Raw genomic sequence first — 15,183 nt, 5'->3', positions numbered from 1 at the left:
TAGAATGCACAACACTAGAAGGGTTGTTTGCTTGTGGGGATTGAATATAAGTAATAATAAACAAGTAGAGAACAAATTCATGTTTCCCTGTGGCGATTTCATGTAATTGTGTCGTTCAGCCAATGCTTTGTAACTTGTAAGTCTCGTGGTACAAGACTGAAACTTATTAATGAGACAAACCCTCAAAAACCAAGGCAAGAATTCTCACAATTGTTTCACTTTCACTAAAATTTTGAGCAACCAATCAAAATGGTTTGCTCGGATGGATGATTGATGACTTAAACAAACAGAAAAATCTTCCACCAAGTAACCAAAACAGAAAAGCCCAGGGGGTGAAATCTACCCTTTACCAGACAGGTTAGTCTTTCACTTTCATGCAGATTTTCTGATGATCTCTTCGGATGGGATCTCCAGTGTAGCTCCTGCATGCTCCTTACTCGTCTTCACCTCTGCAGCAATTGAAACAGCAATGTAAATCAACAGAGAAAGAGAATCCCATAAGAATCTTACAAGCTAAGGCTAAGAAAACGCGATGTAGAAAGATATATGAAGAATTGAAAGAGGACCTCGAACTGACAATCCATCGAACATGTGGTAATCATTGAAAGAAAACTCGTATAACTATACTCAAATAAGAGATGGATGTAACATTCAGGATGCGATGCAAAGCAATGCAATGATGGAAATGATGATATAAGTACCATAGCCGCCGCGGTCGTTGAGCTTGGCTTGAACGATCATGGTGGAAATGAAATGGGAGGCCTCACGTGCTTCATCCAGGAGTCTCTGGATCTCTGGCTCGGAGGTCACGCGACGATTCTCGTTGAATTTCTTACGGACCTCGGCGGCGGAGGCGTTCAGCATCAAGGTGTCGCCCGCGAATGATTTCCGGGTCGCTCTTAACAGAGCCCTGTACGCGCTTAGTACTTCTCCTCTTACCATCTCTCTCTCTCTCTCTTCCCTCTGGGAGTCTTCTTTTTCTCGTACTGCTTGCTAGTATGTGCAACTAACTTGACACGCTGTCGTTTCTTAGTTATAATTAATTAATTAAATAATTACCACATTGTTCCCTTCCCACCCTCCCCTCTTCTTAACATCATTCTGTCCATGGTGTAAAGTATGACAGAACAGGGAACAGAGAAAGGGAATATATGAGAATATTAGCAATTAGCTTTAAGGCGCATACTTCTTTTTCTTCTTAAATTCAAGTTAAAAACCAATATTTTTCAACTCTTAAAAGGGTCGGAATTTGTGGAGAGACTACTAAGCAGTTTTGCAATTGGACAGCGATATTTGCGTGAAACTTAGACATGTCATGGTGTTGCTTGCTCTCTGCTAATCTATACTAGTATACTAATTATTAGCAGTATTATTTAGTTTATTACACTGAATTTTTAGTGATACTTATCTAGTTCTAACTGGTTACAGTCGTGCTAATACCAAGATCGTCTGAACGTTATGACCTTGAGTGCTCCTTTAAACCATTGGGATCACGCTACGACTGCCCAGTGCTGACCATCTCTATGTAGCGTAGCAATGCAATGGACCCTGCTCTTTGATGTGGGCTTTGGCATCGCATCCAATCCAACCTCTATTTTTCGTCCCTAAAACCACTCAATATTCAAAATTTATCAAGCTCATAAGTCACGGCATTACACACCTCTGTCTTTTGCTTGAAACCCGGGCTTCAAATACAAAAATTTTCACTTCAATTGTTAATCAGGCAAAAGAGTTATAAGTAACCTTCAGATCGGAACTTCAACCCAAGTAAGGAACAAAACATGAATCTCAATAGCACATTTTACATTGCTTTCTTACAATAACATGTTACAATGTTAATACACAACATCCAAAATCTTTTATGCTTAATTTATAGAATACTGCATAATAGCATCTGCGCAGAGACCCTGAAGAATGTCAAAAAATTTTCAACTGCACAAGGCTGCATAGTAATTGACATATTGTAATAGCTCTCAAGTGGCAATCTAGAAGCCAACAAATCCTTGCCCACTGTATAAACAGTGACAAGCTGGAATAAAGGAGTATGCCAATATTTTATAACTGGACATTTACCTCACGGAATCAACCATTCTATAATCATGTTTTTTGCGGCGGCATCTATGATGGGCTTTCTGATCAGAAAAAGTGTTTTCCCCAACCATCTCCATTTTAGAATCTGTATCTGCTGCAAGGAAAAGACATTCAGTTCATGAATCAACAAGCAACCGCAAAAGTAAGGCAAAGGGAGATATGGCTTCTGCAAATTTTAACTTCAAAATTAATTGCCACTTGAGCCACACCACAATCTTCATCTAACAAGATCACAGGACCACCACAACTCAAATTGACAAACACCACAAGAAATGGTTGGCCATCTGGTCCTTCCAATTGTTTGCAGACAAAGGCCACAATGCTTCCCAACAATATACATAATTGACAATTTTCTATAACATGGAGAAGAAAGAAACGTATATGAACCTTCTAGCTGCAAATTTGTCCTCTTCAAACTAAATTTATTGTGTTGCATACTTAGCTGATCCAAATGCTTGATGCTTATCCATAGCAATTTTCTACTCAAGCTCACTTGAAGTATGTCTCTTCATTTTATTGAAACCATGAATCCATAATGTCAACTAATAAAGAGGAGAAAACTCCAGCAGAACTAACTCCAGTAAATTTACTCTTGTTAGTTAGATAAGTTAAATCCGTGTACGTTCTCAAATATTCATACTTATTATTGCCACTTATAGCACTGTCTAAAAGACTAAAACGCTTACACTTGGACCACACTGCCATGAGAAAACATAACTAAAAGAAAAAGAAACAATAAAAAACTAGCATTGCTACAATTATGCCAACAAAAAACCTCAATCCAAATATCATCAATGCCTAATAGTTAACTGCATTTTCCAGAAAATTCCCAGATTTCCCCAGAAACTTATTAAGAAGTACAAAATGAGCATCAATTATCAAAATAATACGAAAAAAAAAAAACAACAACAACATTAACGATACCTCCAAAGTGATGCCCCCAAAACAACAAGCGAGCATCCTCTTCTTCCTCATCAACCTCGTCCCCGTACCCAAACTCTCCATCCCCACGATACCCAGGCTCACTCCCATACCCAGATTCATTCCCTTGAGCATCAAAACCCCCAAATTGCCCCCCTAAGCTCTCCTTCTCTCCACTCCCACCATCCCCTCTTTCCCTCCTCGAATTTCGGGCCTCGCTCACATCCGAGGCCCAATAAGCATCAGCACCATTTCCAAACAGCTCCCCACTCGAGTCCGTCCCTACCGCCACCGGAAAATCGGAGCACGTCCCATACGCCGCGGACGCCCCCACAGAACAGCACCTTCGAGTCCCGCTCCGGTCGGAGCTCCGACCCGACACCGACCTCGACCCGCGGCGGCGGCGTTTTCTTGCGAACAACCTGAAGCTACCCCTCTTGGGATTGGCGGCGATTGGGTTGTAACTGCTGTTGTTGTCGTCGTCGAGGAGGGTTAGCTTGGAGAGGTCGATGGAGAAAGAAGTGGTGCGATCAGAGAGGCAAGGGCGTTTGGAATGGAAGCAATTGGTGGAGGCGCGTTTAGGCGGGGTTTGTTGGGGATCGGAGGAGTCTAGGGTTTGTTGGAGCTGGAAAGGTCTCCATGAATGGAGCTGGAACGTGCACGAGTCTATTGAGTGGCGTGGTTCTAGAGCCTTGTGCGACATGGGAGATTCTTTAATGAAAGGATTCCAAATTAAACATTGGACATCCAGATTTTGCAATCGCAAAAGCAGCAACTTTCACATTTACTTTTTTTTTTTGAAAAACAAAATTTAGTTTTCTTCTGAAAGATACTTACTAAGGTTGAACTGTTGAAGAGAGACGGAGTTGAAGCCCAAGATTTTGAGCTTAGATGACTATAATAACTAGAGACGGTGGTGGTTTAGGACTTAAAGAAGTATTTGGGAGTACGTATATTTGAGCTCTCGCCCTCATTTGGGAGCTGATCTGCCGTCTGCGTGCTACATTCTAGAGATTTCATTAGTACTCGTTACAAAATTAAGAATACCCCACTCTTTGAGAGTATGTAAATTTGAGCTCTCGCCCTCCTTTGGGAGCACGTGTCATTCAGGAAAACTGGTAAATCCATATGCTGATATGATGACCCCACGGCCCACCAGCTCAGCTCCAGCAAGAGCATTGGCCCAAATTCTTATATTTCCCGTTGATCAAAAGAATTATTCAGTACTTGTATATTCTAATTTTATTTAATTTAATTTTTATATTAAAAACTAAAGTAATATAGTTTTTTAATTTAATTACTCATTCTAATGATATTTAATTTTATCGTTAAAGAATATGATATTAGCGATTACATCAACGTTGATGTGGTAGGCATGACATGTGACATCCACGCGAGGACGTGACATGCCATGTGGCATTGATATGCTGACTTGATACTGATATGCTGACATATCAATACTACGTGGTAGATTAATAACAAATTTTTAAATAAAAAATTATGACACGTTATACAGATTAAATTGAAAAAAATATATATTATACAAAGATTAAATTGTACAAAATTGAAATATTGAGAGACTAAATTAAAAAAAAATACTTAAAAAATATAAAATTTTAAGGAGATTATTGATATACTTATTAATAAACTAGATACGTAATTGTAAAAGATTTATGATATTAAAAAATATATATAAATATTTTCTTACTTGATTATTTGATTATAGAATATTTACATTAATTTTTTTTTTACAAAAATTAAGTTTAAATTCTCTTTCTATAAAAAAAATTTTATACTTAAAGTCAAATTTAGATGAATAACTTACATTACATTATAATAAAATAATATAAAATAACTAAATAAATTTTTTTCTTCTATTTATAATAGTATAAAAATTTAAAATTTATTTAACTTAATTTTTAACTTGAGCTGAACTCAAATTAATAAAATAACTTAATTTGGTTACAACTTTCACAATTTACAAATACCCATTATTTTGAAATTATTCAACTCTTACCCAATTTACCATTTATTTAAATTTACTTTAAGTTTCTTATAAAACAATTTTATTTAAATTCAAATACCACAATGAAATTCTACTAAATTTAAATTTATATTATTAATTTGGATTTACAAAAAAAATTATTAATAAAATAAAATTGTATAAATATTTATAGTTATATTTAACTTTATCAACCATAAATGTAGTCTTTAATTTAGGAAATTTCAATTTTAAAAATATAACTTGAAATATTAAATAAAATAAAAACATAAAAAATAAATAAATAATTGAAAGGTGAAACTCAGATTCTATAATTGTAATAAGAGATTTGTCATATTCAAATTAAGCAAGTTAGAATGAAGAATTATTTTTATAATTATCGTAAACTCCATATCTCTGTTCTTTAATTTAAAAAAAACTAAATTAACCTATTTTGCTAATTTGAGTTCAATTTAAATTAAAAATAAATTAAATAAATTTTAAATTTTTATACTATTATAAATAAAAGAAAAAAGAATTTATTTAGTCATTTTATATTATTTTATTATAACGTAATGCAAGTTATTCATTTAAATTTGACTTTAAGTATGAAATTTTTTTAAAATTTTTTTATAAAAGAAAAATTCAAATTTAATTTTTATAAAAAGATAAATTAATATATATATTATAGAATTAAATAATCAAGTAAGAAAATATTTATATATATTTTTTAACACCATAAATCTTTTATACTTAAATATTTAGTTTATTAATTACTATATCAATAATTTATTTAAAAATTTATATTTTTTAAATATTTTTTAATTTAGTTTCTCAATATTTTAATTTTGTTTAATTTAGTTATTATGATGTGACAAATTTTTTATTTTAAATTTTTTTTGATATGTCACGTAACATTAACATGTCAACATAAATTAATATTGCCACATCATCACATTAGTGTCACATGACATTGTTATGTTATCACGTTGGTGTCACGTAATATGTCACGTCATCGTCACAACACCATGTCATCAAAAAGTACCATGACAGTGTTAATGTCATCATTGATGTTATCTCTTTTAACGATAAAATGAAATGTTGTTAAGGAAACGGATAAAATTAAAAAAAAAAAATTAAAATAACTTTAATTTTAAATACAAAAATTAAATTAGATAAAGACTAAATAAATCTTTTGATCATTTCCCATTTATAAATAAACGTGAGATTGGAGAAACTACACGAACTTGCCTTGAGAAGGAGACAGGCGAACAAACGGCATCATTGTGTTGACCAAAGACGATATATAACTTCCATAAACATTCCTCCTTTTCCTTTGTTTTTTCTTATGCCGAGTTTGTAGAGAGCGAACTGTCATAAATTTCCTATCAGTTTTAAAACACACAGACCATTGCTCTCCTTCTCATCACTTGTTAATAGGTTATTTCAAAGAAATATTCACATTATATGTAATTTTTTTATTGTGAATATGATTAATTTTAAAACATTAATTACAAATACTCGTATTTCTTCAACAAATGCTTAATAAGCAAAGTCTATAAATAAAACATATATATATATATATATATATTGAGTACTAGGATGAATGGCAATTGTAAATGACTATATAATTAGCGATATTTACGAGCAAAATCCTTAGAACTCATTGCAGACAGAAACCATGAATTTTCAAGATGTTTTCCGGTCATGCAGATGTTTGTGAAGCACAGAAGCATAGTCACCAAACTGGATATCACTAGGTGGGTGCAGGTCAAACACATATGAGATAGACCTCGATGCCAACATTGGCTTGTTAAGTGTGACTGTATCCAACAACTCCCCAAAGCTCGTTTGATCAAATGGAAATGACTCAGTAAGGAAGAAGAAGCTCTCTCTTGCCAACTTTTCAACCTGAAACAATAGGATACCTTAAAACATGTACAACAATAAAACCTCTGTTGATTATATAATATATATATATATATATATATATATATATATATATATATAATGTGTGTGTGTGATCATGTGACCATGCAAATGAAAACTGAGATATGTCAAACTCAATGATCACTTTGTTTTCCAGGTAAATTGCAAGAGCATAACATTAGTATAGCAAATGGCCATTACCTGTAGCTGTGAAAATTTGATGTTGTTCATGGCAAGGATTACTTTAACCTCAAACAGGGCATCACTCAATACTCGGATAGCCAGATACTCAAAAAAGTTCTGTACAAGAATTTTCTGCGTATCCAAATCTTCAGCATACCCATCCAGATAAGGAAACCACAGCACAAGCTTGACTTCATTCCATGGAATTGGGTTCTCCCCTGTATAGGAAATGATGGTCTGGTAGGGATGGTGCAGCCCCCATAGGATTCTAACACCAGTCAGTGATGGGTCAGTTATGTATGTTTCTGTCAGAGATGTAGTGGAGATAATTCTTGATGGATCGCAGTGGTTAGCAAGATTTGAGGTGAAATGCATATTAGTGTCATCCAACAAAAGGATGCATCCATTGGAAGATGTTGGTAATAATCGTAGAAGAGATGATGCATCAGCATGCTCATCTTCTGGCAGACATACGTCTGAGCTATATGATGAGACTGACTGATAAGAATCATGAGAGAAGAAACACAAATGTCCATTCCTACAACCCTGCAACCCACTTTCACAGTATTAAGAAACCATACACTCTGGATAAATAAATTTTTGCTTTGGAAGCAATTCAGAAGGAAAAAATATCAGTAAAACGTAAAAGCTTATCCTACAGATACGTAAATATTCACAATAGGAACCCTATGGCTGCCTGCTAAGGCACATATGAATTCTACCAGTTGCTGCTATTGATTGAGTTGTCATGCACACGGGGCCAACAACATAAATTGAGGCATGCTGATTAATGTCCAAAAACTCACCAAGCAAATGAATTGCAACCTCAAAAGCAGCATTTAACTTCTACTATCAACTTCACTAAAAGCAGTTAGCTATTGCCATCATTGAAATTATATTGCATTGCTTAAAAAACTAATATTATGCCCTGATTCTTAGTTATAACATCAATTACTTCAATATACCATCCCCCACTGGCAAAGGCAATGCATTTAAAGTATCATTGAAGAATACTAAATAAAAAGCCCAGGACCCCAAAAATTGAGTTCCATCAAACAGTGTCCCTGAATTCATTATGTGCTGAAAGAATGATCTGCATCTATCAACTTAAAAAGGTACCCAAACTAGTTAGTACATGGGGCCAGGAAATTTTCTACATGATTCTTCCTGACTGCATCCGATGTCATCAGACTAAAATCATCCAAGTAGAACTGGGGTTATAAGCAGCTATTGCAAATGGTTAAACTTCAAAACTATAAAAGAACTTATAGTTATTCTTTTCCATTTCTTTTAACATCAAATAGTTAATTCATAAAGGCAACTTTAAACAGTAATAGATACTAACTATACAGCTAACATATTACCATAAAAACTGCAAGCAGGCACCAGGCTAGATTGTATATCATCATGCACATGATCACCGTCAAAACTAAAATGTTGAAGGCTATATAAGTATCAACCAAATATTCCACCCTTCCATCCCCAGACTGTTTCAATGAAGATAACAAGGTTTGCGGCTACATAAATATAAGAAAGTATCCTCCCATCTTTAACATTTACCTTTCCACAATTACCTCACAATATGATGTGCATAATCACCAGTAAGCTGGGGTTGGCACCTCAAGGTGATGGGGATCCAGTCGGTTTCAACTAGCCCCAGAGGAAAGTAGCAACATATATAGTGGTGTCAAGGACCAAAAATAACATTTTCAAGAACTAGAGCAACAGGAAGTTACCTGCAGAGAGAAAAAGAATTTGCAAGCTGGTTTTTTTGCTTGGAGTGAATGAGAAAATCCGCAGAGACTACCCCTGTTGCAATGTCCATTGACAAAATAAACACACAGAGGAGTCCCCCCATTGACATGAGAATCATAGTCACCGATAATTGCCTGGTGATTACCAGAAATGTCTCCCGCATATTGAACTCTTATCTGTTGAACGTAACAAGAAAAGATCAACTAATACGCCCAAAGGTGATGCATGCATGACATACCAAAAATAGTACCTCCTTGATAGCATTTGCCAAATTTTTAGCCACATCATTGGTATGGAAGTGATCAGAAGCAACAAATGGCACAGCAACACATTTCCTTGTTTCAAAAGATTGCTCAAGCTGTTCATCACTCGAAGAAAGTGCATCGGTTTCTCCCTGTGGCTGACATTGAAGAAGGCAAGTGTGTCCAAATTCATAAGGAGAATAGTAGGTTGGTATGCCATCGGATGCAGCCAGAAAGTTAGGCCGGAAACAGTGCACGGAGTTTTGTATGTCTTCATCTGAAAAAGAAAGATGTTCAAATTTGAGAAGACACTTCTAAAAGATAATGTTAAGAAACCACTGAAATTCTATATTTTGTGTGTGTGTGTGTGAGAGAGAGAGAGAGAGAGAGAAAAACAAGGCTAGCATTGTAACTTGGACCATTAATGTTCATAGACATAACTAGAAGCAATCACACAAGATTATTGTGAAAAACCAAAAGAAAAAGGCACAAATGTAATAGTTTTATAAATTCATACACATTTCAGAGACATGGTGCAGTGATGACTGCACAAGATGATGGAAAGAGCACCATTCTTCCTCAAGCTTGGGCAGCAATAATGTTGCAGCTTTCATTTCATCAAACTTCACCAGTTGTTTCAAATGTTCAAGACGGTGTTTATCCTTCAGAGAAAGGCAACACTTTACATCATAAATGCAAAAAAAAAAGGTTGAATCCTCAACCAAGTTAGAACATACTATACCTTAAAAACACGTTGCCAAAACTGAAACGCACATAAGTTTCCCAACAATACAACCTCCTTTCGACCAGTTAGGACAATGTTGTCACTATCTTCACAAAAGTAGCAGTTTATGTGCTCTGTAAACTGAAGTAGAAAACTATTTATCAGAAAAAGAGAAAAATTCAAATAAGTGCACCCAAAACACAAAAATTTTGTTCTTAATAGGCAGTACCAAATGCTCCCCCCCAAATGGATGAAGAATAGGTAGAGGTTGAGTATCCATCAATATACCCAGAAGAATGCCTTCGCGCAACATCCCGACTTTCCCAAACTTGACAACAAACACAGATGCATCAAAGGACAATGAGAAACTGGCAAGCAGCCGTCCATAAAATGTGGGCTCATAACGGCCCCTTGGTGATTTTTTTTCTACTGCTTTCACATGAGCTAGCAAATTCAATGCATCTTCCACAACTTCTGGATCTGGAGGGTCCAGAGCCTTCTGCAACAAAGCTAACCCCAATAAACCAGAAATTAGAGCCCCATTTAACTTTCGTCAATGTAAATAAGCAATATAAATCAGTGCATACATAAGTGTAGGTCATTAACAAGCAAGTAGTACTTTGCATATGCTATCCCAACTTTCTAGGGAGACTGAAGTCAAATATGGATAGGACAAACTTTCACAATGCAGGCTCAAAACATTCTCTCTCAATTAAAAAATACACAATTTGTCTCTTGACATTCAAAATCATAAAAGGAATTCTAAACCTACATAATAATTAATGGTAGAACTTTTTATGTTACAATCAAAATCATAAAACCACACCTTTGGGATCATTAATAACTCTGGATTCAGCACAGCAAATCTGAAGCACTTGCTGCCTCAATGACAACTTCAATATAGCTGGACGCTCATAATCCTCAAGTTTGCTAAAAAATGATTGTGTAACCAACCGATATACATGGCCATCACAAGTACGACCAGTTCTACCTCTCCGCTGCTCAGCCTATAAAATCATGTGAAAATTAGGATCTAAAATATAAGAAAGAACATCAACCATCAAAAATTCTTTCAATACCTGAGAGTTAGAAACCCAAACAAGCTGTGTTGAATCCTTTCTTCGAGCAGTGTCCCAAAAGACTTCTAAAGACCGGCATGAATCAATAACAAATGCCACTTTGGGTATTGTCACAGATGATTCTGCAATATTTGTGGCCAGTATTACCTGTGTAAAATAGTTTGTTTGTTTTTTTTTGGCCAAATATCCACAAAAACAAAACAAGATATGAACCTTGAAGAAGAAAGAGGTGGCAGCTATTGATAGATGCAGAAATTAATAAAAGTCAATTGCATACACAACCTATGAACCAAACTAAATTCGCTGCTTAACTGCAAACAATCATATCTTTTAGAGAACCTGCTCAGAAATGAGAAAGCAATTAAAGGATAATGCTTTAAGATGCATGGGCATAATCAATATTTTACAAGTTCAACCATGATATATAGGCAGTCATAATTAGGTTAAAAGAGGGAAGACTGGTTAAAAGTATACCTTACGATGCGATTTCCAGATTTTCATAGCCATAAGAGCTTGTTCAGTGTCAACACTACGATGTAAAATGTGAACCTTAAAGGATGAACTAAATGGCTGCAGAAGGTACCATTGCTGCTCAAGGGCATAGTATGTTGGAAGAAAAACCAAAATGCTCTTTTCAATATCTGGCTCATTTTCATGGATGTACAACACTAATTGATGGATAAGTTTATGCACTTCAGGCTTAATTTCAGCATCTGCCATGGAAGGGCAAGGACCAGAACAATATCTTGAACTTATTAACTCTGAACTGATTCCGAGTAACTCAGTCACCTGTTAAAAAAGAGGTAACACAATCAAGGATCAAGATATCTATGCAAGGAATGGCTTCAACATCATGATTCATAAGTTTATATACTCTTGAAACCTCTGGAAATGCCTCTGACATATCCAAGAAATCCAAATCTCAGTTACTATCACATTTAACAAGGCCAAATATCATTTTAGACCAAATCAAGATATCAGCCACCTCATCTTTTCATGATATATTCAAAAGCTTTGCACAGTAAAAGCTGCTTTCCTTAAGCTTGTGATTATTGTTTAACACCACCTCTAGTACTTCATGAAAAGTAAATTTTCATTGTAGCATTATCAAAGATGCATCATCAAGCCATCTATCTCTCAATGAACAGGTTTGAGATCCCTCAAAAACTTTCAAAATCAGCTGACCTGCTCAAGATATGAAACTTGTCGCTGGAAAATGTCTTTCCTGTTTGAGCTCGGAATTCCCAGCACCTCAACTCTTTCACCTCTACCAAGGTCCTTGAAGTAATCCCTGTATCTTCCAATATCAGCAGTTGCAGACATCAACACCACCCTGGGGAATTGACACATTTATCATTGAGATTGAGAAAACTGTTGAATGATAGTAAAGCATTGCCCAAGTCCATGTTAGCTGGAAAAGAACAGATTAATGGAATATTTAAATATCAGGAAAATAAAACATGAAACTGAAAGAAGATGTTAACCTCAGGTTTTTGTTCTTCAGCAGAAATTGCTTCACGCAAACAAGAACAAGATCGGACTCAATAGATCTTTCATGCACTTCATCAAGAATAATAACCTTGTACTTAAGCGCATGGAACCCCTTATCTCGCAATTCATCCAACAAAACTCCAGCAGTTTTGAAAACAATCTTTGATCTGTGAAAAATGAAAAGGAAATGAACTCAAAAGTATAAAATAGATTCTGACAGAAGTAAACGAGAATGCCAAGAAGTGGCTGCAGAAATTGAAGCAGGTTGTATGTACTGCAAATATTTTACACTGTCATGGAGGGAGGAAAAAAGAACGAGACAGAGGTGGAGGGACAGTAGCAACGAGGTGTATCTCAACACCAATCAAAAGGATAAAGCAAAGTTGATGCTAACTCTGTGAACTACTGCAAGTCATAGTCAACTAAAATCACTCTGCAGAAGCACCAAAGGGTAATGTGGACTCATCTTTTGACAATAATTTATGTATTGCAGAGTAGATTTGTTATACTTCAAATTTATGAGAATAAGAATCAATAAAATACCATTAAAGGTGATAATATCTTTTAAGATTAGCAATTAGTTTATAATATCTCTTATGACCCCTTGGCTGACTAAGGTTCAAAGATAAGCCCTCTCTTGCTTATAAATTTTTTTTTTTTAAATGAAGACAATGAAAAGCCCTTCTTGCTAAATAAATGGTGAAAATTAGTAGTAACATTTTAGCTACCAGCCTACCATGCATAATTAGTTTATTGACTACAAAATACCTAGATGATAGAAGCTTTGAATGACCTATATGGTATCCAACCTCGTCACCCAGTTCAGAATTTCGAGCTTTTGCAACCATTTTGGCAACTGCTACAACAGCAAATCTCCTTGGCTGTGAGCATAAAACAGGAGTGACGTTTTTCTCCAACAGGAATTGTGGAACCTGAGAGCTTTTCCCTTGTTATAGAAGAAAAATAAAAAAGAAAAAAGACATTAGCTACTAAAAAGAATATAATTAGATCAGAATCGAACAAATGGCATACTCATCTGTAGAGATAGAATTGACATCATAGAGGAAAGAAACAAAGCTAACTATTCTTCTCCAGTATAAGTAGATAAATGGATTAATCACTATATAATTTAAAGAGGTACAAGCAACAACACCTCAAACTTTTATTGCAACAGATCTTTAAATTCATACACTATGACTTGACCAAAGAACAAAGTTTTTGCAAATCAACCAGCTATTATTCAATTTAATGTTGGTTGCAAATCAAGCGAGTAAGCGATTTTGTTTTTGAAAGAAGTCGAAGAGCATGTAACTCCATTTCAAAGGAATCCCAGCTTTCAATCTGTCTTAAAACCGAATGAAAAAGAGCAGAAACAAACGAGTAAGCATTGTAATATATCTGGACTGCGGAAAACTCCATTCGACTGAACCAAACAGATGGTTTTGACTTAGGTGAAGCAACTTGCTCCCTTGAATTTTTCATTTTACTCATGCGCAACAGAAGTAATATTGACATCCAAACAGGGTTGCAAGGAGGATTAATGATTTAATACGGATTCTTTTCTTAAGCTCACCACCAACCAAACAGAAAATTAAACCAAGAAGGAAAAGGCAATCATATAAATCGCTTTTTCTACACTCAAAGCCATCAAAGCACAAAGAATAAAAACGATATGAAAGAAGTGAAAAGCAAGTTCGATAAGGCAATCAACAATTTCTCCAATCACCATATTAACAAGAAAGAACTTTATTCTTTCCATCAACGTGATCAGCAACCAAACACGGCCTTAGTAAGTTAGTCAAACGGCAACTTCAACTGTCGGGAAAAGGGGAGAAACAAATTTAACGTAAAACGGTGAAGAACAGAAGTAGTACCGCAGCCGGTTTCGCCGACGATGAGAGTGACGCGATTCTCAAGTATTTTCTCGACGATTCTCTCCTTGAGCGCCATCACGGGGAGAGACGAGAACTTGGAGGACGGAAATGATGACGAATACGAAGAGCTACACGATGCCGTTGGAGACGATGGTGACGCCATTGTTTGACGTTTCGGAATCGCCCTTCTTTTTTTCTTTGTATTTTCTTCTTCTGCCTGTACTACTGCTTTCGCTTTTGCCTTCTGTTTTTTGTTTCCTTGTTATAGAGGTGGAATGTGGAAAAAGTGTACCCTTCCGTTGCCTTCTGGCTGAAGTATGACTCTCCCGCCCTCGAGCTTGTTAGTCCATTTTCAAGGAGAGCGGTAATCAGGGAATGACGTTTGTAGTAAGATCGTGAACAGAAGTACGGACATTGACCCTAAGTCAAAATTTGGTCACTTTGATGTTTGACGGTTGTTGATCCGTCCAATGGCTCGCTGGCGTTGAGAAATAGGAGATGATGGGGAAATCTCGCGTGAAAAAAGCTCTACTCCTTGGTGCGCACGTTAGAAGCGAAGTGGGCCGCGTCTTTACGTTTTGGGAATCAAAGCGGGTCCAATGATTTAAGGTAACGTTGTATAAGGAAAGGAGGAGCATTTTTTTAATATATTTAATTAAATTATATTATAATATTTATTTTATAATAAATTATTATAATGTAAAATTGTAATGTAATTATATTATGGTTAATGGATATAATGTGATTGCAGTTTAAAATTAATGTAATCAAATTGTATTATATTCTGTAATGTTATTAAAGAGATTTTTACTCTTCAATTTTGTTACTTTATTAAAAATATTTTATAATGTTATAATTTGTTTTTTTTATATAGATTTCGAGAGATATCTCTTTATTACTCTCAGTAGCCATG

The 15,183-nt window shown here is 35.3% G+C and overlaps 3 protein-coding genes across 4 annotated transcripts; all 3 read right to left on the bottom strand.

Annotated features, from left to right (window-relative positions):
* On the bottom strand, positions 48–1,162 carry LOC18613561 (mitochondrial zinc maintenance protein 1, mitochondrial). Its single transcript, XM_007050859.2, has 2 exons — positions 702–1,162; positions 48–449 (listed from the first exon to the last, which is right to left on the bottom strand). The coding sequence occupies exons 1-2, from the start codon at positions 940–942 to the stop codon at positions 373–375; spliced, it is 318 nt and encodes a 105-aa protein (XP_007050921.2). The 5' UTR covers positions 943–1,162; the 3' UTR covers positions 48–372.
* Positions 1,769–4,052, bottom strand: LOC18613560. Of its 2 annotated transcripts, none has more exons than XM_007050857.2 (2): positions 3,016–4,052; positions 1,769–2,185 (listed from the first exon to the last, which is right to left on the bottom strand). In XM_007050857.2, exons 1-2 carry the CDS (start codon positions 3,713–3,715, stop codon positions 2,070–2,072), a joined length of 816 nt encoding a protein of 271 aa, XP_007050919.1. In that variant the 5' UTR covers positions 3,716–4,052; the 3' UTR covers positions 1,769–2,069. The 2 variants fall into 2 exon arrangements, with proteins under 2 accessions (XP_007050919.1, XP_007050920.1); XM_007050858.2 differs by having other exon boundaries at positions 1,769–2,182; positions 3,016–4,051.
* LOC18613559 (DExH-box ATP-dependent RNA helicase DExH8) lies at positions 6,451–14,741 on the bottom strand. The gene is made up of 14 exons (XM_007050856.2): positions 14,271–14,741; positions 13,165–13,342; positions 12,390–12,563; positions 12,091–12,238; positions 11,380–11,694; positions 10,906–11,052; positions 10,653–10,833; positions 10,056–10,336; positions 9,845–9,967; positions 9,620–9,764; positions 9,111–9,379; positions 8,842–9,036; positions 7,124–7,651; positions 6,451–6,904 (listed from the first exon to the last, which is right to left on the bottom strand). The coding sequence occupies exons 1-14, from the start codon at positions 14,431–14,433 to the stop codon at positions 6,683–6,685; spliced, it is 3,069 nt and encodes a 1,022-aa protein (XP_007050918.2). The 5' UTR covers positions 14,434–14,741; the 3' UTR covers positions 6,451–6,682.

Source organism: Theobroma cacao, chromosome 1 (assembly GCF_000208745.1).
Source record: "Theobroma cacao cultivar B97-61/B2 chromosome 1, Criollo_cocoa_genome_V2, whole genome shotgun sequence".
Taxonomy (NCBI): Eukaryota; Viridiplantae; Streptophyta; class Magnoliopsida; order Malvales; family Malvaceae; genus Theobroma; species Theobroma cacao.
This window is presented reverse-complemented; position numbering and strand designations above follow the sequence as displayed.

What these genes read in the sequence shown, in the direction of transcription:
- LOC18613559 (XM_007050856.2), bottom strand. Translation starts at nt 14,433, where the DNA reads ATGGCGTCACCATCGTCTCCAACGGCATCGTGTAGCTCTTCGTATTCG. An exon ending in CGTCGGCGAAACCGGCTGCG is followed by an intron (nt 13,343 to 14,270) that starts GTACTACTTCTG and finishes TTCTATAACAAG; the next exon opens with GGAAAAGCTCTCAGGTTCCA. An exon ending in CATTTGGGGGGGAGCATTTG is followed by an intron (nt 9,968 to 10,055) that starts GTACTGCCTATT and finishes TTTCTACTTCAG; the next exon opens with TTTACAGAGCACATAAACTG.
- LOC18613560 (XM_007050857.2), bottom strand. Translation starts at nt 3,715, where the DNA reads ATGTCGCACAAGGCTCTAGAACCACGCCACTCAATAGACTCGTGCACG. An exon ending in TTGGGGGCATCACTTTGGAG is followed by an intron (nt 2,186 to 3,015) that starts GTATCGTTAATG and finishes TTTTCCTTGCAG; the next exon opens with CAGATACAGATTCTAAAATG.
- LOC18613561 (XM_007050859.2), bottom strand. Translation starts at nt 942, where the DNA reads ATGGTAAGAGGAGAAGTACTAAGCGCGTACAGGGCTCTGTTAAGAGCG. An exon ending in CAACGACCGCGGCGGCTATG is followed by an intron (nt 450 to 701) that starts GTACTTATATCA and finishes CAATTGCTGCAG; the next exon opens with AGGTGAAGACGAGTAAGGAG.